We start from the raw sequence: 21,001 nt of genomic DNA, 5'->3' as shown, positions 1-21,001 counted from the left end.
GAAAGGTAAAAATGATCTGATGCCCAAGGGGTTTCTTCAGGGGAAGTTGAATCATTTATTTAAAAATAAAAGTCACGGTTTCAAAAGTGCCTATATCAGACACGACTTTGACAAACAAAAAAAGAAATCTACGTCCCACATTCTATTCTCAAAGTTGAAAGAGGAAACTAAAACAGGATGCGTTCATTCATTTGCATGGCTTCTTCCTACTTTAAAAAAGAACAGTCAGCATCTGTAGAAACCTAAAAGTAGAAACCTTTGTTTAACTTACTGTCAATTTTCAGAGACTTGCTGGTGTCAGACTGGCATGAGAAAGTGAAGCTGATTAACTCATTCTGCAGAGAAGTGCAATTTAGTCCTTCAGATTTAAGCAATCAAAATAAATGAAGAAATCCAATAAGTGCTTGAGGAAAGAGTCTCCTGATCAAATGCTGAAAGAGGAAGCGGGTGTGTGAAGCACACAGTGACAATAAGAAGTCATATTTACATTTGTCTGTGTGTGGGTTCATTAGTAGAGGAATTAAATGAATCCAAACACACTGAAGATGGGAGACTGGACGGTGGGTTTGGTGGGTATGGGTTTGACCACGACATGTGTGTGAAGCTTCTGTCCATAAGGATGCTCTGGTGTCTCAGTCCCTGCTGCCTTGCTCCACAGTCCCAGGGGCGGGTGGGGGACAACGATGTGACTGTGGAGGACCTGGTGTCCGTGGTACTGGAAGGGGCAGCAGCCGCACACGCTCACGCAGTGGTGAGAGCTCAGGTCCAGTTTGAGCGGCTCTTTGTCCGCAGAGCTGCGCCGGCCGGACGCAGGCAGCGCGGCCTTATTTGCGTCCTCACCACAACTCCTCTTCCGCTTCTCGTGGTCACCGCCCTCAGACGCACCTGCAGGGCCTCTTTTCAATGAGCGCTCCTTCTTAGCTGGGGTCAACTTGGGTTCCTCCCAAAAGGAGGCCGGGAGCTGGCGCTTCCTCATGGGCACCTGCACCGCGCTCCCAGCATTCTCCACGTCCTGCGCATCCGAGCTGACCTTTTCTGCGCCCTTTGCGCTCTGCTGCGCAGTCCCCGCAGCCGGTCTGCCGAACGCATATTCCACAGGCCTGTGCGTGTGGCACCGTGGCACCCTGGAGTACCTCTGAGAGAAGCGCTTCAGCTGCTTCTGCAGATATTTCCTGTGGTCCACGGAGCGTCTGCACGGAGCTGACTTGTCCAGAGCTGCCTTGATGTCACTCGATGCCAAATTCACGAAATTCAGCAGCGTTTTGACCTCACTGTCTGCGTTTGCCATGTTGACTCCCAATCAGTCCATGTTAGAGCTTGTGGTTCACCATCAGCATCTAAAGAGAAAAAATACATTTTTAAAAAGGGATTCAAGTTAGGAATTTGGAAAAATTGAACGTGATGCAAATTTTCTTTACGCACCAATGGTGGATGAATCTTTACGCACCACTTGTGGATGAATCCAGCCTCGAAGGCGCAGCCCGGGCGCAGACTGTTCTCCACACTGCAGTTGGAGCACTTCAACAAGTTGAATGAATATAAACTCCTTGTAGTTATGGTGCTTTCCTTGAACCAATCAGCGACCCCAGGCCCCTCACAATGCACCCCAATCAGCCTCCAAGCGCCCTGGTATCGAATTCTTCACCATTGCAAATTGTTGTCATGGAGATCTGTAAAAAAAAAGAAGCCGCCGCTGAGGGGATGCGATATTTCTCGTGGACGGTGATTTTCTGCGCGCCGAGCCAAGCATCTCTTAAACCCGGAGTGCGCATGAATAAAAAATGACTAACTCTGCAGAAAAATGCGTCAATTCCAACTCTACTCTCAAGCTTTATTTAAAGTACACATTTGAACATAGATAGAGTAACACAGAGAGTGATGTCAGCTGAAGGACTTAGTGAGGGTGGGTCGGGGGATCTAAAGAGTGCATAACCATGGAAAGGGGGCTTGAACGCTCAAGAATCTTGTCTTTCTGTTTGCCCCCTCAATCGAGCGACACAAAGGCTGAATTACTCATTCAAACCTCGCGGGACAAAGGGGAAGGAGCTGGATAGCACTCCTGCATTTGTAGTCAAACATTTAGAGACTTAAATCGAGTCGTCATGAAGGAGAAAGAGTCGGACAAAGCCCATAGAATTGCCATCAGCAAACATTTTCCTGTGTCATATTATGGGGGTCTCCATGGCTCCCTCTGGCCCGCGGACAATGGCACAAGTTTGCACACTCGAATACTGTCACCCTGCCAACGGCAACAAGGGCCCAAAACAGGACAATCCCCAAAGAGAAAGCATGGGCTCTGCAGGGAAGGTTGCAATGGAGGCGGAGGAAGAGGGGAGTTGTGAAATGCTAATTGAGCTTCATCCCCTTATTGAAGTGAGGGGATAAAAAAAATTGAGAGTACCTATCCTTCCATTGAAGCCCAGCAGCCGCAGTGGAATGAGACGTGAGGAAGCTGTTTGTCTGGGGAGCAACACTTGTCCTCAAAGAATATAACGTGCACCATGGATCCCTCCTGCACCAGAAACACTGAACTTTCTTGAAAAAAAAAAAAAGAGTGTGCAGTCTATATGAAGGCTACAGGCCATTTATTTGTAGTGAAGTGCAGCCTCCATGATTGATTGCCTCATTCAGTCCGTTTGGGGTTGTCTGAGGAGAGCCCTGCAGGTCTATATGTGTGTGTGTGTGCTCTGGCCGCTCTATCTTTTAAGGCAGTGCATCACTCTTGTTCTGGAGAGGCGAAAGGGACCCCATTGTCCTGCTCTCTTCTTCTTCCCTTCACCTCTCTGTTCGGCTGAAAAGGCCAATTAACAATGGGGCTCTCCCTCCCCTGGCCTGTCACCCCTACTCCTGTGCTTTTGAAGTGAGGGAGAATGAGAGGAGGGAGAAAGAGGAAGCACATAAAGGCGTCCGTAAATCCCACAGTGCATCGCTGTCCTTGTGCCAGAACAGGTGGATGCATGGGACATTTGCATTTCAGCTATATGGTGGGTTGAGCTGAGCCATCTATAAATTGACCAATACACTTTAATCTAATTTGGGGGCCTCATGGGAGTCGTCCTACACCTTTAATCCACAGACATGTAGACAAACTGTACCCAACAAACACATTAACGTCTTACTGTAACTGTTGCACATGTGCACCAAAGATATACATTTAAAGTACCAGTGTGTAGGATTTAGTGGCATCTAGTGGTGACGTTGCAGATTGCAACCATCTGAATACTTGGATTGTCTGTTTTGGGCTATTGTAGAAAAATGGTGGTGCAGCATGGCAGCGTCCGTGGATGAGGATCCACTCTTGATGTAGATATAAATCTCTTTTCCAAGTAATGGACACCCAATAGTTTCAAGTGATTGTACACAAAAGAAAACAACACAGAATATTATGTTCAACTTCTGTCAATGGATCCACAAAAACCCTGAATACTGGACCTTTAAACTTGCATATCTTTGGATCCTTCCACATCAACTTAAGTCCACCACTAGCCAATTGGAACCAGACTGCCCTGATGTTAGGGAGGAAGCTTCTGGTCAGAGATAGGAAAACCATCATCACCATCATCACATCTCTCTTGGTCACCTGGCTGCTCTATTAAACCATTATTGTGCAGGCTACTTGATAAGGTGGAGGACCATGACTTGAAATGGGGGCTGTACCACTTTTATATATGTCATACACTTAAGGCGTTTCAAGCTCATAAAATAATTTGGTTCTATAGCTGTAAACATCTAAATATTTGATGCAACACTGTTTTTATATAATATATATATACATATGCATCTCCGCAGTGCCGGGCAGACTCCACTTGAAAAAAGGTTGCAGCCAGGAAGTGTTTGGGTGTTGATGTTACAAAGTACCAGACTATCATTCCTCCCTGTGTTTGGATACTGTAGACAAAATCTATTTAGCAGAGGCCCAGTGGTGCTCTGTAGTGTAACAGAAATCTGACTCTGTCTGGGCTGTCTCTTCGGCAGAAGCTCTCCATGACACATCCATTAGTGGAACTTTCTATTGTAAGTATGGGCACTTTTTTCTGTTCCCTGTATCAGTTCTTTGCTCCAAAATAGCCACAACAAGATAAGATATGAGTGTATTGATGCTCCGGGGCGGGGACAGTCAGTATTACAGCAGCACAAGAGACAGACCAGATGAAGATACACGGAAGATAAACCAGAGCAAGGGAAATAAAAAATATGGCGAGCTATAACCATACATCAAAATTAGATAAAAGCCATATACAGTGCACCGATCCATAAAGATAACAGCTCTCTAGGGCAAAGTGAAATGGAACAAAGAAATAAATGGGGAAATATCAGGGGGTGGTTTGAGATTTTATGTGTGTAGCATTACACACGTCTACAGACGTTGATGTGTGATTTAGTTTAAAATCACACATCAAAAACAAACCTCTACTCAACAGCAGTGTTGTTGGCTCATTAGTGCTAATTAATCCCACGTCTTCTGGCTATGGGAAAAAAACTATGTATGGACCCACCTGTGGTAATAAATACACACTCAGTGGTCAGTTTATACACCTATACAATCTATTGCAATTCAGGAGAGCAACTCTGCCATTAATTCTACCTTTCTGAAGTTTGTAATGTTCACATTTAATTTTTCTTCTTAAATCATATTCAAAGCTTGTGTTGTACTCGACTGTGTGGACTGAGAGGAGTTTTTTTGAGTACAGTCCAGTACAACACCATCTTCTACGACTACAACCTCGACGACAACCTCTAAAACTTGTGACCTCAGCAGACTTTATGGCAGAACGGTTGTGTTGGATTGTAATAGACTGTGTGGGTGTATCACATAAAGTGGCCAGATAGTGTAAAAGTGATGGAAAAACCTCCGCAGAACTCTCCCAGTAAATAGGAGCAATGGATCATCTTCACTCCAAACACACTGTCTGATCTGGATCCGGATGAATCGAAGGACAATATGGACACAAAGACATCAGAGGGAGAAATGTATTCCTTATTTGGCTCCTATATGATTTGTTGACGTTTGGTAAAATATGAAATCATGTCAACATATCATAAACTAAAAGCTGTATATATTTAAAATAAGTAGGAAGATAGTACTGTGAGAATGCAGTGTGGAGATAACATTTTATATCATTCTTATTCTTATTCTTATTCTTATTCTTATTGTGCTTTATGTGACTTTGTGTAGTAAAAACAACTTCACCCAATACTGTAATTTCTCATAATAACTGTGTCCGTGCTATTTTCAGTGTTTTTTATTTTACTTTATGAGTAAACACAAAATTGTGCTTATTAATTTACGTGCCATTAATCTGTGATACATTTGCATGGAACAACTTAATGTCATGTGTTGCCAGACTTTCCCACTAGATGGCAATCTACCTCCACAGTGATAAAAACCAACTGGCCTGTTCCAATAAAGGAGATGAACAGATGAAGATAGATGCAGCTCAGTGATTTTCTAAGAACATTAATACTCCATGCTTGACGTGAGCTTTTAAAATCTCTTTCTGCTCGAGGCCAGTAATTTGTTTTGACTCCTGTTGGCTTACAGAGACACTGTTGATTATTCTCGGCAAAAATAATCACACTGAAAGACCTCAGTAATTTTATTAAGAGCTTTTCTTATCTGACTTTAAAAGGGGCCGTGATGTATGTTGTGGCAGACTGCTGCTTGTTGGAATGAGTTGAGGCAGCAGGAAGTAACCTGGAGGATGTAGTGCTCTCCTCTTGTCAGATAATCAATACTGGGACAGACTGTATAGGAGCGGATGGACGCGCTGAACCGCTGGGCACACTATATATATATATATATATATATATATATGCCAAACCCAGGCTTGTTGTGTACATCAGAAACTCTGCATTGTGCTGTATATGTGCAAATGCAGTTTAACAGCAGCTGTGGATTTTCCACTCTAAAAGTCATCCACGGCTCTTGTGTGCATGAGCTCACCCCATTACTGTCTGTGAAGAGCTTTTTGATAGGCAAGAGATGTGATAAATGCTCGGCAGCAAGGAAAAGGCTGTGGGGCTCGATGCTGAATCCATTGATCTTAATCCAAAGTTGTTTGAGTAGTTGGCTGAGATGCTCTTTGTGTTATTTGGAATAAGCAGGCTGTGACACAATTGGCTCTCACCTCTCGAGCAAGATTTGGAGCACATATGATTGTGGGGTTTGGGAAACATGAATAAAGACGTACAAGCTGAGCAGAAAGGAGACAAGAGGAGAAACTGTCCTGCAGAACTGACGTTTCAGGTTTAAGGCTTGAAACCCCCTGTTCAAGTCCTTCAAACAAGATCGCCCACAACAAAGATCTCCACGATAAGGAAGGAGATAGGTTTGTGTTTAAACTGCAGATTGATTTTTATCCATTTGGACAATAAAATGGCAAAAAACTGTCCAAATGGATAATCACAGTTTTCCAAAGCTCAAGTCGATGTCTCTAAATGTCCTGTGTTGTCCAATAAACAATAAAAGACCCTATGACCATTACTCTGATGTAGTGAAAAGAAGCAGGTCCTCACAATTGACAGGCTGGATCTTACGACTCTTCTTTTGAAATTAGATTATCAGTCGTGAATAGAATAATCACTTAGCTGTTCCAGCTTTAAAGCTGTGATCTACCATTTGGGATGAAATCATTTCCTTCTTGAAAAATGAGGAGGAAAAATCCTGCAATATGTCTCTTGGGATTATACCAGACTGTAGTGAAATGTCAGAACTCCAGAGATTATGGTGCCGCTTAGCTTTGTTAACAGGGTGTAGGATAACCCTGCGCCACTGGACGTCTTCTACTTTATCCACTTTTAAGGACTGGATAGAGGTATTAAGTGCAATGGTAAGCTATGAGAGGGACTTACAGCTTGGCTGGAAGAGAAGGTCTTTTTTGGGGCCCAGTCCTTGCCTGAACGATGGATATGAGAGATCGACGCCACTTGTTCTTGCAAAAGTTGAATTTGGATCAGGTATCTAATGTTATTCTGTAGAATTATTAGAATTAATGTTTTTGTTTTTGTTTTGTTTTGTTTTGTTGTTTCTTGTGTTTTGGCTTTTCATATTGTGCTTGGGTTGTCTAGCCAGACGTGGACCTTGTTGCTGGATTTCAGACTTTTTTCTGTCATGATTGTTTGAAAAAAAAGGAAAAAGAACTCTAAAATAGACAAACAATGTCATTTACATAACTGTGGGATAAGGAGACTGTGATTTAAATGTTTGACTAAAAGTGTGATCCACTAAATCAGCACTAAGACTTTATTAAGTGAGATTTTTTATAAATGTGGTGACGTCAAATAACAGATACAGATGCAAATATTATAAAACATACAAACATTCTTCGCGGTACTTATCATTGACACCAGAAGATGAGGTCTGATTCCCTCTGACAGTGTTTAACTAAACCCCAGTAAACTGTGCCTGTCACGTTGGCTCTCTAGTACCATGGCTGTGAGCTGTGGGGTAATTTCATAACTGTGCCGAGTGAGGACCACCAACAACATTATGCAACTCTGCTCTTAAAAAACTACCCATCGCAGCCGCACTCTTTACCCTCTGGCCTACACAGCATCTCCTCCCATGAACTATATCAGCATGGTGATATATAGGCTACACGGCAAGTGGCAAAAATAAAGTGAAAGTTGAGTTTAAAAAAATAAATGGCTCATGAATATCTTATACATGTCTTTGTTGTTGAGCACTATATAAGCAGTGAATGCCAGGTTACATCAGTGGTGTTTATTCCCTCGGCCTACTTGGGGACATTGGACCACAGAGTGTTCTCGCTGGGAAATCAAACATGGGCATGGCAATGTTTTCAGTCGGTAGGCGTCTTGCTCTCTCTCTCTCTCTCTCTCTCTCTCTCTCTCTCTCTCTCTCTCTCTCTCTCTCTCTCTCTCTCTCTCCCTCTCTCTCTCTTCCATCTCTTCCCTCTCCCTCCACTTGACGCGTCATCCTTACGCACTCTCCTCCTCCACGCATCATTGTGGGCTATACTCTCCTGCCTGGACCACTATGATAAAAAATAAAAATAAAAAAAACACACACACAACTATAAACAAGCAAAACCAAAAAATAAATAAATAAAAGCCAACTGATACAAACGCCCTCATAATGACCACATCTCCCCCAATCACCCTCCCTCCTCCTCTCTATCTCTCTCCCTCTTTTTGGGGAGGATGAAGGGAGGGGTGATGAGGATGAAGAGGATGAGCAGGGTGGTGGTGGTGGTGGGGGGGAGTTACTTTTTTGAGGAGGGTGAATTTGTAGGAGCCCTGCGCGCTGCCAGGACGAGCTGATGTGCGCGCAGCATCCAGTGCGCGCCGGTGGTGATGCTGACGCTCCCGTGTGACACAGCCCGCTGCGTTCCTGGCACACAGAGCGGGAGGCATCAGTTTGTGAACCCGCGGCTCAGCCCCTGCGCTCCGGACGCGCCCGTGCACATCCACCGCTCAGCCCAGATAAGTTGAGGGGGAGATGTGAGGAATCCTGCCGCACGATATTCCTGAGGATCTCTTCTTTCTCTCCCTCCCTCCCTCTCTCTCTCTCTCTCTCTCTCTCTCTCTCGCTCTCTCTCTTTCTCGCTTCTCTCTCTCTCTCTCTTCTCTTTCCGTGTTTTCCCCCCTCTCTCCTTCAACTTCGATGGCTTGAGTGGCCCATTTGCACTCATGCTCGCAGCCGAGGAGGATGTAAGGTACGGGCCATCCACCGCCCTCACATTGCGCGGACCACCGGCGTGATCCAGGTCGCCGTCTGAGTGCCAGAGAAAGAAAGAAAGAAAGGAAAGGAAGAAAGAAAGAAAGAAAGGAAGAAAGAAAGAAAGAAAGAAAGGAAGAAAGAAAGAAAAAGCAAAAAAGAGAAGAACTACTTTCGACATGTGAATGATCGAACATTTGCTTCACTCACTCCACCGGCTCGCCTGTCCTATGCTACCGACAACGGGATTTCAAACGGGAAATGATTGTGGCATTATAAACTACTTCTGGGGACGCCTGTCACAGATCTCTGCGCTGAAGTGGACAGGGTGGATGGTTATTTCCCACACACTTCCAGCCTATGTGTGCTGCATTCATCTGTTGGAAACGCCGCCTAGTATCTTCGACAACAGAGGAATGCTGGTCCAAGATCTAATGCCATTCACTTTAAGTTGTTGGCCTTTATTCTTCGGTCACTGCCTCCTCTCACTGTTTTTACTCTCATGCCAGGTAAGGATCATGGCTCGGGGCGCGCCACTTGTCACTTTACGCATGAGGAGAGGTCGCACTAATGTAGCTGGAGTTTGATTTGCCGATGGACTGTGGTTAAAACTGTGGTGCTGACTGTCTTTTTTAAAAACTTGTACTCACACATTTAGCTGCAGTTATAATATAATCCCTTGCTTGTGTGCATACACTATATGTGGGGGTCGCCAGTCCATGGCACACATGTGTGTTTAAATACCGTCGGCCATGCATATGCAGAGTTTCCACTAAGGCATGAGAATTACATCTAAGTGCACTCTCATCCACACACAGACACTCATCTCTCTTTGTGGTGGGAACATGGAGTAGTGTTTTTATGATAACAATATTCAGTTATCCCACCAGGATCCCTGCAGCAGGCAGGCATATGCTAGTGATGAGTATTCTAACCTCTGCCCCTGTGCTGCTGCTGCCTACAGATAGTGGTGAGCTGTTGTTCACACGCACACACTGTTGCCAGGGTTCATGTGTAATGTGATCTGCTTGAGTTTCCAAGTCCGCCCACGCACACTCCTCGGGGCAGCCTGCTGCCCACTCTGCTGGTGGGTGGTTTCTTCCAGGGAGCGGGCTGATGCAGCCATAGACGTGCTACTATTGTGCATGTACTACATACACCAGCAGCCCCAGTGACAACAAACACTGGAGCTGCGATATGGAGAGAATGCTGAGAGGATGTCCACGGTGTTGCCAAATGAGAGGCTGCTGAGCTGTTCAAGAGTCTCCATTTGTGCTGCACAGTGTTGTGCTGATGGCACTTCTGAGTAATGCACTGAAGGACAGGGCCTCAGCCATTTCAATGTGTCTCTCTCTTTCTCTTCCACTCTCCCTCGCCATAAGGGAGAACTCCAGAGGTCATGCTCACGGACTGTGGCGGAGAAAGTTAGTGAACAGTGCCAGCTGGCATGCCACTGTAGAAGATACCCTCCCCTGCCTCCACCGCCACCTCCCCCGCCTCCCCCGCGGCTACTGGTCACCTCAGGTAAGACACCCAGGCTTTCACACCTGTCTCCGTCCAAGTCTGTCTGCCTCACCCCTTCCACTCTCACCCCACAGTTGGATCTCACTCCCTACAGCCACGTGTCGAGCAATAGTCTGAAGAAACAGTTTTTTCCTTTTATGCAAAAGAGAAGAATTGTGCCCTCAAGCCCTCCCCTGAGAGTTGATGTGTGAGTGCCCATGCATGGGCCTTGGTTTTCTGTGTGTGATAGAGCCAGCAGGATGTTGACAGCTGAACACAGGACTAATTTATTCCGGGTCTGACCTTGGGGAGTACCCAGCTGCCTGTGAAATCCAAGCCTGCTGGGCTGCCAAGCTCAGTGGCTCAGTGGTAGGGTTTCCCCCGGAGGACCCCTGATTAAAACACAGATGAGTTAATTAAATTAGCTCTAATTTGATAGAGATAAGGGGCTAATGAAGCAGCACAGTAGTTCCAGCTTCGTTTTTGAAGTTGAGCTGCCGGCAATAAGGGTGTGTGTGTGTGATGTGTGTGTGGTAGTCCCTGTGTACAAATCATGTACAGTATATCGGTGTGGATCCAGTGGCCTGTTGCGGCAGTCTCTCCTCCTCCACTCTGAAACGGTAAATCCACTGACAGATAGGTGAACATATTTCACCGGGCCCCCGCTCGCTGAAAGTTGAGATGATTTGTATGGCGTCTCAAGCACCTTAATGAACAGTGCGCTGAAATATGGGACAGGCGTTGCTGATGATGCAGCCATTCTGAGCTATTACTGTGACTCTTTAGAATCACTCAACCCCGAGCCCTTAGTGTTATGAATAGGGAGGAGCACTTCATCACCAAAGTCTCAACAGACAGCACTGTAAAGGTTTTAATCAATCAGGTCCAATGAATTTTTTCCTTTTTCTCTCTGTCTGGTCAATTTAGATGGACCGCCCTTTTTTCCTCCCCTGACTCACCATGTGAGCTACCTATGAATCGAGAGTTATAGACCCATCTGTGATTGTTGTCAAGGTCACTGCATGAATGCTGCCAGAACCATCTGACTGTAAACTAAGGTGTGTGTGTTTGTGTGTGGAGGCGAGGGGGGGGGGGGGGTGGATGCCCACTTACCGCCAATGCACGAGTGGAGCTCTGCATCCACAAGGATCTGGTGCCTCCACAACAAGCAGCGTGTCACGATAAGTATGATAAGCAGGCCAATTTCCATTCCTTTTTAACTTTACACGGAAATGTTTGTGGATGGTGCAGACGCCATGAATAATTCACTTAAAAGGGAGTTTTTTTCCCTCCCTTTTTCAATTTAATCTATACAGGCACATAATTATCTTGATGCTCCCTCAGTAGCCCAATTTGCAGAGTGGTTAGAGCAGAAATTTCGCTTTAAACTGAAGTCTTTAAAATGCAATGAATATGCATGGCAAAAAAAACTGGGACAATGGCTGCGATCTTATCTATGTGCTAAAAGTCTTGGGGAAATTGGCGCTGCAAGTAAGCGCCCCATGTGCTTAAAAATGGTTTCCAAAGTCCTTTCAAAGGAGGGTGCTCCGTCACAATAGAGTAGATCCGTGCCACTGACTGAATTAAATCCTACAGCCGTTGACAAAATGCAGGATTAAAATGGAAGTTTGGCTGAGAGGAGCTTTTAAATTCATAGTGACTTATGATGTGGTGTGCCGTACCGGGGAAGAGCAGCGCCTTGTTATTTGCTCCGTTGAGAAATGTGCTGTGCTGGAAACTAGTCCACGGCATTACCGAGGAGTATTTGTTGCCATGGTGTAAACCCTTTCGTTCATTCACAACAGAATAACACTATACATGCAGGAGTTAGGAGTTCGCCTTTTTGCATATACAGAACGGTGTATTTCCTCAGGAGCATGGAGCTGGAAGAAATCGGCATTCCAATAGATTGATGTGCACATGACTAAACTGATTTATAGATGTGGGGGGAGCATCAAACACTGCAGAAAGAGAGGAGGCAAGTTTCTGCATTACAGACTTTAAGTTGCTGATGCACATAATGTTATACAACGTTCCTGGTGAGTGGCCTCAGTCCACGGATCTAATGTGGGAAGAGCAGGAGGTTCCTGCAACAAATTGGTGTTTACAACAGTGCTGGTGTAGAGGAGGCTGACGGGACCTTAAATGATTCATGGTGTCAGGTTGTATATCTTTGAACGTTGAACCTAAGAGCCACAGAACGGCTACTTCCCAAGTCAGAGAATCACTTCAACGCTGCTCTGTTACTGTGTTGTATAATGCAATCACTCAGGATATAACAACATGGCTAAAGTCGGTGTTGTGTGCATTGAAAGCATAGTAATGTATTTTGTTTGACATTCATTAAATTCATTCTCTGCGTTCTCTCTCCTCCTTTCCCCTCTTCTCTCTCGTTCTAAGTGCCGGAGCCCATGGTGCCCTTGTTGAGGCCCTGGTGGATGGAGATGGACATTGCGGTGCTTGGAACGGTGGGCTGTGCCTCATTGGTGTTCCTCCTCTCAGCCATCATCATCTGCTACAAGGCCATCAAGAGGTTGGATGTCATTTCTCTCTTTTCCTGTTGTATTTCAGTTAAATCTTACTCCTAAATATATCGAACGATGACAAATTGAAATGGGAACTGTCACAGATTGGTTACTCAACATATCATGTGTAATGTGACCCATGGGAGACTGTAGTATTTCTCCTGGCCTCGTGTTAGAGCGGCGCGGGGGGCTACGTTGACCCTGTCATCACCCTGCTGGGTCACACTCAGGTCAGAGGTTAGGTAATGGAATGGGTTGTTAACGTCACTGAGAAAGATCCACTACAGTGAGTCCAGCAGAAACCTCCTCTATCCTCAATTAATTCATCGAGGTGCATGACGACCTGAGGTAACATTACCATGTTTAAATTTATTTTTTTGCATAAAGCTTGGTAGAAATGCTGCTGGATTCAGGAACATGAAAGCACGAGGCGAGCAGAGGAATCCCAAGACGCTGCCGTTGCAGCGGGATCTGTTTTTCCCATTTGGCTTATTAGAGAAAAGGCTGCGTGAGGTTTTGCCTGCAGCACAAACCAGACCCAATTCTCTGTGTGACATTCAGGCAGCACCATGTCGCACATGCACTCTGACATCCATGGTAATGTTCCCAGACATTTAACAAACACAAACACACAAACACACAAACACACAAACACACACACACATACACACACATGCACACACGTCCACATCATGCAAAGCCCTGCACATGCACATGCACATGCACAGAGAAGCATGCAGAGGATACTTGTGTGCACCCATCCATATACACACAGCATCTTAACATACATACATCATCGTGGCATATTTACACTCTATAAAACATGGTATAAACACAGACTTTCACACACTCGTGAGAACAGCCACAGACATGTGTGCTTAATTAGGGAGCGACTTTTATGTTTTATTTATGCATGTTTAAATAGATTTTGTGTCCTACCATATTATATTTATGGGATTTATTAAGCCCCAATGCCAGATATGGCTTTCCTCAGCAGAACTATATCTCTCCTTTCTTTAAACAACAAATAGGCAAAGTCAGGCAGTGGAAGTAATGGGTAGTTGGCTCAGGAATTCATTATGGCAATTCTCCAGCCCCCTGTGTAGCCAAGGGGCACCTTTTTTAATGCAGCAGTGGTAGGAAAGTGTTGTTGCAATACGGGCTCTAGCCCCAAACCCAAGTCATTATTTATGAATTAATTTGCGCAGTCATTCAGTCACAGGCCACATCTTTTATACATGCAAGCGGGTCGTGTCCTGAAGCTCTGTGGGCTCTAGACTGCAGACTTTGTGCCACGCCAAGCTGCCCTCCACTCTGAATGAGAGGGGAGAAATACACAGGTCCAGCCAGACTGCCCTTATTACACATTCATTAGTCACCAGCCAGGGAATCCAGGGAAAATGTGGTTCCTTCAAACATTTGTCATGGATTCTGTGACCGTCCATTGTTCCTGAGAGGAGGGGAGAGGAAACAACACAGAGAGAAGGACGGATAAAATGATGTCTAGCAAAGCAAGCAACGGCAGTAATTGAGCATCTTGGTCAATAACAATGTGAGAGAGGGTTTGTCAGTGAGAAAAACAGCCAGTTATATATAGCCCTTCCAGCCCCTCAGTGCTCCGGGCTTTCCCAATGAAAATCAGCTGGCCGAGGGCCAAGGCCTGAGCGGCACAGACAGCAGAGGAGCGAGCTCTGCAGGTCCCAGCCCTCCTGGCCTTTTGTTATTTTTTATAATCTCTGTCTGCCAGTCATCTGTCAGAAGCAAAGAGGGCTGGAGAGAAGAAAGAAACACTTCCATACGATTCTATTCAGAGTCCACAGCACTCAGGGAGGCTGGTGTGTGCGAGCATAGAGAAGAGGATTCAGACACACGCTGGGTCTCAGTGTTGCTGTGCCATCCGAAGCAGGAGACATTTTGCTGTGGTCCGGGCTGTCAGCCACGGAAGGAGCCAAAACAAACAAAACTCAACCCAACTGACTAATGAAGCTCGTCGCTTTTCCCAATCACTTCCCGCTCTGGGAGGCTCGTCCAAAGACGGATAACACATCACAGCCGGTCCTGTCCAAGGGTGATACACCACATCCCAAACTCTCCAACCTCAGATACAATAAAAGGAACAAAATGCTTTAAAATCCAATGTTTACTGATACATTATTAATCTCCTCTGTTGCATTTTCAAAAATGACTATACCAGCAGCATCAAAACTGCAGACAGCTTTTTACAGTCTGTTTTCTAATACTTATTCTTTCAGCCATGGCATGTAACTCTAATATCCAGATGGCTGGAGTAATTGTAAACAGCTCAACACATGTCCCAATTTCGACGTGATCCATTCCCCAAACTTCAAACAGGAGAGTGCGCTGTGATTGCACAGCTTTGATATGAAATATTCATCCAACCTGTGAAGTCCTGTGTTGCCACCTGCCATGTGTCAACAGCATGGCATCTATTATTGAACGTCTGGGTAGAGGTTGGTTTGAGGCCCCAGTGCTCTGCCCTGTATGGTGGCCCCAAGCGACATGGTCAGTCTGAGCGGAGATTACATCCTGGGAGAAATAAACAGGGCTGAAGCACCTTCAGGCTGTAAATCAACAGGGTCAGACTTTACAGCATGACATGAAAAACTGACCCGTCAAAAATATTCTAAATTAAAATTATTAGTGAGCTGCAGAGACGTTGCGTAACGTTAAATTAATGTCATCCGCAGTGACTCACTGTTCTGAGGGGAAGAATTCCCACACTGGCTATAAACAGTATCATCTGTCCCGTAGAGAAAACTTTGGTATATCCCAACTCCCAGAGCTGCAGCCGAATCATCCAATCATCGCCCCCGCAGCAGCATGTGTTTCCACCCCGCGGCTGGACGGTTTCCTGTCTCAGGCTTTCCCCGGGTCCCACAGGGACACGGCAAGCTGCATCTGTCCTACACGGCCAGCATGTGTCCCCGGTGTCCTGAGCCACACGACCCCTCACAGCTGACTGTCCCCGAGGAAGTCTTAGTCACAGCCTCACAGTTTGTTTGCAACTTTGTCTGCAGTGCAGTGTCGTCTATTTTAGGCAACAGTTACTGGTTAACATCTTATTAATACATCAACACTCCAAAATATCAGGCATAAAATCAATCTGAGACTATTGCAATACAAGAAAGCTCAATACACTTGATTTAGCTTCATTTAAAATTGAAGAGAGTTAATATTATTTTGTATGACTTTTTATTTGTATCATTTCGGCAGTGCTCCATGCTCGCCCATGCTATCATGCTAAAGGTTGATTATTATGATATATGGCGCTTACTAGGCTAATATATTCAGCATGCTCACAATGAAAATCCTGACATGCTGATGCTAAGTAGGTTTGATGTCATAGACTGTGGCCTGTATAAAGATGGAAGACGCATCCTCACTTCCTCCTGTTGAAGCTAAAATATCCCGTACACGAGCGCCACTATCCTGAACTTAATTTAGAGCCAAAGTCTGCAGAGTGGTGATCGTTTGTTGGGGCTGTGGTATTGTCAGTTTCAGCTGTCAATCAATGTTTCACCCCATTTTTATAGCATCAAATATAGAAAATAAATATTTGACCAAACGTCAGTGTGATGATCACCTAAAATGAAAGACAATTTCATTCTATGTGCGCTTTGACTTTTTAGTTTGGCCCATGTCCCAATCACTAACATGGAGGAGGTGGGGTTTATGAGATGTACTGCAGCCAACCACTAGAGGGCAATCACGATGATTAAAGTTCACTGTTGGGAAATTGTCACGTCGACTGTCATCATATAGGCCAATCAAATCTGTTGTTTGTATTTAGATATAGCGTAAGGTATTACAATTATATTTTAGCATGCTGACATTTGTTGAGAAACAAACAAATCACAAAACCAATTTGTTTAACAGGAATTTAAAACAAAGTCTTCAGGCAAACGTAAATGTCGACTTGACGATGGCACTAATTGAAAAGTGAGGGACTGACCACAGTTCATCCTGAGGGAGACATGAATGAAGAAAAACAAACACATTCAATTATGCAAATTTCTAAATTGCACCAGAGGAAAAGAAAGAGGGGTATCAGTTCACCCAAGGGGATCATACATGTCTGCACCAATCCATTAAATAATTGTAGAAACATTTCACATAACTCCACAAATGTGAAATTACTGGTGTGGCTACAAGTCAGGAGACCAGCAGACTCAGTAGGATTTGTCATCCAGGGACCATGAATGTGTATAAAATGGAAATCAATGTCACAGTCGTAATAAAATATATCTTAGTCTTAACCCAAGTGGCGGGCTGATTGGCATTTAAAACTTACCTGTCTAGGAACATATCTAGATTGTTCATCATTCAGACTCCACTGTGATTTTTTTTTCATCATGGTGAAACCGGTAAACATCCTGATTGGATGAACGACAGACGAGAGTTATTCCTCTGCTGAAAAAAAAGAAAAGTGGCTGGAGTGGAGCTGAGCAGGATTTCTGAGGAGCTCTGATGAGCAGGGGAGGTGGAGGCACGGAGGTGAAGCACAGCACTGACATGACAGCTGAAAACAGCTGAGACAGGAGCAGGTTTAAAACCTGACAGCAGAGGGATGGTTGTATAACAGGTGTGGCAGAATCAGATTGGCTGAAGAGCGCGGGATCAAACGGGAAAAAAAGACAGCTGACAAATTGAGATGACAGCTCAGGAATCGTGAATAAATAGAGTGTCCGTGTGCATGATTAAATATTTAGTGGATTGACACCACCACCATGGAAAAATACTGATATTAATAGAAACAACATTAAGTTGTAACAGAGAGAATAGTCTTAAAGGTACAGCCCATAGATTTTATATAAATGTGAATTGAATTGAGCAACATTGCATTTCTGTTTATGTTATTCCTTCTTTCAAAAACTGCATGCTCCCTTTAAAAAGTACTTACAGCATCACGTCTCTGACACAGTCTCCACAGAAACTAAACAAAGTGAAGGTTTTTTATTGCAGTGCCGTTGTATTGGATTACATGATGTCTGTGAAATGTGCTCATTTGGCCCTATAAGGATTCCCTCTCTGCACCGTGTCCGAGTAAGGAAAGCGATTTGTGCTGGACTGGACTGAGAATGACTGTTCGTCAAAGTTGGACTGGCCAGCCGCGGCTTTCAGGAGAGGAGACACTGAGCTAAGATGTCGCTCAAGGGTCCGCTGTGCCAGTGAAGGCACTGTACAGTGTTGAGTGGGACAATGACTGTATTAACTGTATTCAGATCTGTCTCCGAGTTACGTAAGCCGAAGCAGGGGAGAGCAGCTGAGGGGGTCGGTGCAGAAGCCACAGTACACTGGACAAATATAATAACCACAAAGGCACAGAGGAGTGCATGAAAAGGGCGGCATTGAATGATACTGCTCTTCACAGGCCAGTAGCAGCACAGGGATCATGTGTCGCTGCTTTACTTTGCACCAGAACGTACTCTCAAAAAGGAGCCGAGCATTAAAGCACAGCCAGCGTTGAGAGGGAATTTCACCAGGCGGTTATGTATCGATGTTATTCCCAAGTTGTTTTAAGAGCCGCACACACACTCATTACTTAGCAGGAAGATTGCATCTACCAGTCAGAGTAGGTAATTGCCTTATCCCCTGTGTTGCAAAGCATCCTTCCCTCCCGTCTCCTTGCAAAAGTGACCTTTGAACATTGAGCTTATTAGAAAGGATCGCTGAGACCAGCGTATCCATCCGGAGCAGCCTGAGGAATCAAATCAGCCCAAAGGTTAACAGTCTAGAAACTCCGTTTTTAATGACGTGGCCTTTAGCCGAGGGCGAATGTAGTGTCACTTCTCCCTTTAAAGGAACTCATCCTCACTCTGTGAAAATGTTTATTTTCGCAGGAAACCACTACGGAAAGAGGAGAACGGGACGAGTCGCGGGGAATACGCCATGAGCATCCGCAAGAAGAAGGCCATGGGTACCAACAACACTGTGGTATAGACTGTCTCCCGGTGGACGCAGGAAGTGACATCACCATGTACGTCTCTCACCTCAACCCCCCCCCCCCGAATACAGCGATCCCTTCTCACCCAGAATGCAACAGGGGTTTTATTTTCAACCCGAGGTATTCAAATACCGTCCCTATTTGCTTGGCATGTCGCCCGGACTAAAGACACCATTCAGCTCGGGAGGAGCTGCAGAAGACGGAAGGAGGAAAAAAAAAGTGAAGGCAGAAAGGACGGAGAGAAAAGGTCCACAAGCCCCCATGGTGTCCAAAGTGGCACAGCAGGCTGAACAGTATGCTCTTAGTAGCAGCAAGTGTTGTTGACAGGCTGGTTGGCTGCTGGCTGGAGAGGGACTGTCTGCCAGTCTGCCGCAGATCCAGACCTCACACACTGTTGACATCTGCAACGGAACAACAGACAATACAGCAGCCCCCGCGCTCCCATGGGTGGCTCGACAGGACGCCCCCTTACACCCCCCCCCACCCCCTCAAACACACACACACACACACATACGATACATAACGTGCATGCAGTTTTTACAGAGAATGCAACATTTTTTATATTCCAATCCTCACACTGTTCATCTTTGGTTCTCCATTTCTGAGACAGATGCTTTGTGAGAGGCATGATGTTCCTGCTGGTCCTGGCTCTGAGATGTGGATTCATCTGACTATGCAATTTAAAGAAATCCATATTAAAGAACCAAAAAAAACACAAAAAAAAAAGAGGAGCAGCAACATCAACATGGTTGTTTTACCATGCCAAAAATGCCACTGAAGACTTAGGCTCAAATGTAATATACTTCAGTCATTCATCTATTTATTTGCTCTATTTATTTACTTATCTACCTTTGAATTTATTTTTCTACTCAAACGGGAAAAAAAAAGGAACTGTCTTGTACGTTACTCGCATCTCGAGAAATCTTGAACCTCTCGATGAATCCATTTTTATTTCTTGATAGCTCTGTTTTTTTTAAGTGAATAATTTATAAAGCATATAATTCATTTGTGATGCTCCGATGCTTCGAGCCTGCTGTCGCTTTGTCGAGACACTGATGCAGAAAACGCGCTTGCTCTGCAAAGAGTTCTGGTATCGGTTGTTTTGTCTCTGGGTGTTTGATGATGCTTTTCTCTGTTTCCCTGAGACGTCGGCTGAAGTGCGAGGGGTCTTTGCGATGTGCTCTGTGAATGTGTGTTCTCAAAACATTATTTCTGTGCCGCATCGTACGCAAGTCCCCGTTTTTTCATTTGTTACGTCAAAGCAAGCCCCCCACCATCACCACCACCACCACCACCACCACCGAGAAGTTAATGTGCTATCACCGGTCATCTGTTAATTCTTGTTGTTTTAGAGTCTTGGGGTCAGCGAGATGCCTTCAGCTGTGTTTTGTGGATTGGATTCGACAATCTTTGTTGTGGTGGGGGTCTTTTTTCTGTCCGTCAAGAGGGGCTTAGCCCATCACTGTAGAAACAGGGGACATGAGCCCAGGGCTGACCTTGTGACTGGTGAGAGACAGGAGACTTAGCCAATAGCCAGAGATCAGGTTGCACAGCGGATGGCCTCGGCAGGGATGTGTGTGTGTGTGTGTGTGTGACTCAGTGCTGTCACAGGCATCCTCCACATCCCCGCTGGAAAAAAACACAACTGAGCTGAACTGGAGCATCACTCTACGCTGCTGTGCTTTTTTACATTAAACCTGCGTGTGTCTGGGCATGCATGCATGTTTGTGTGTGTGTGTGTGTGTGTGTGTGTGTGTGTGTGTGTGTGTGTGTGTGTGTGTGTGTGTGTGTGTGTGTGTGTGTGTGTGTGTGTAGAGAGAGAAGAGAGAGTGCGTGTCTCTGTCTGTCTTTCCATCTGTGTGTGTATGAGTGTGCATGCAGATGAGTGTGCTCTGAGAGTGGGCTGCACTCTGTGGCTGTCGGTTAAGTATAGTCATTGGCTAAACTGTGGAAATTTGGGAAAACACATGCTTGCATCTAAACATGCACAGGTATTAGCTAACAGTATACCCCAACATGTACCTATAGGAGAGAAATGATGGATGCATGAATGTAAATATTGATATTTAAATATCTGCCTTCTGGACTGTTAATTCATGTACAGTGTAACAGAACATATGTTTATACATAGCGGAACTTAAACAATGTGCTACCATTTAGAATTATGTCAATGTTGTCATGTTGATGGAGCAAGCCATTAATGTATATATGGCAATCAATAGTACATACACAATTTATGCATTATACCAAACAGATAGAGAGATGTGTATAAGTTGATTTCATTGCTGAGTTTTTCAGTTGTAAATAAAACTGTACATAATGACAGAC

The 21,001-nt window shown here is 44.9% G+C and overlaps 2 protein-coding genes across 3 annotated transcripts; one reads left to right on the top strand and one right to left on the bottom strand.

The window, feature by feature from the left end:
* Positions 1-35: 35 nt before the first annotated feature.
* On the bottom strand, positions 36-1,632 carry LOC118116702 (protein FAM181A-like). 2 transcript variants are annotated; one of them, XM_035168533.2, is made up of 2 exons: positions 1,448-1,632; positions 36-1,337 (listed from the first exon to the last, which is right to left on the bottom strand). In XM_035168533.2, exon 2 carries the CDS (start codon positions 1,286-1,288, stop codon positions 521-523), a length of 768 nt encoding a protein of 255 aa, XP_035024424.1. In that variant the 5' UTR covers positions 1,289-1,337; positions 1,448-1,632; the 3' UTR covers positions 36-520. The 2 variants fall into 2 exon arrangements, with proteins under 2 accessions (XP_035024424.1, XP_035024423.1); XM_035168532.2 differs by having other exon boundaries at positions 1,423-1,629.
* Positions 1,633-8,242: 6,610 nt separating this feature from the next.
* On the top strand, positions 8,243-21,001 carry prima1 (proline rich membrane anchor 1). Its single transcript, XM_035168534.2, has 4 exons — positions 8,243-9,189; positions 10,063-10,204; positions 12,584-12,716; positions 18,570-21,001. Exons 1-4 carry the CDS (start codon positions 8,866-8,868, stop codon positions 18,667-18,669), a joined length of 699 nt encoding a protein of 232 aa, XP_035024425.1. The 5' UTR covers positions 8,243-8,865; the 3' UTR covers positions 18,670-21,001.

The sequence above is a fragment of the Hippoglossus stenolepis genome, chromosome 10 (assembly GCF_022539355.2).
Source record: "Hippoglossus stenolepis isolate QCI-W04-F060 chromosome 10, HSTE1.2, whole genome shotgun sequence".
In the NCBI taxonomy this organism is placed as follows: Eukaryota; Metazoa; Chordata; class Actinopteri; order Pleuronectiformes; family Pleuronectidae; genus Hippoglossus; species Hippoglossus stenolepis.
Note: the sequence above shows the minus strand (reverse complement) of the source record. Positions and strands in the feature narration are given on the sequence as shown.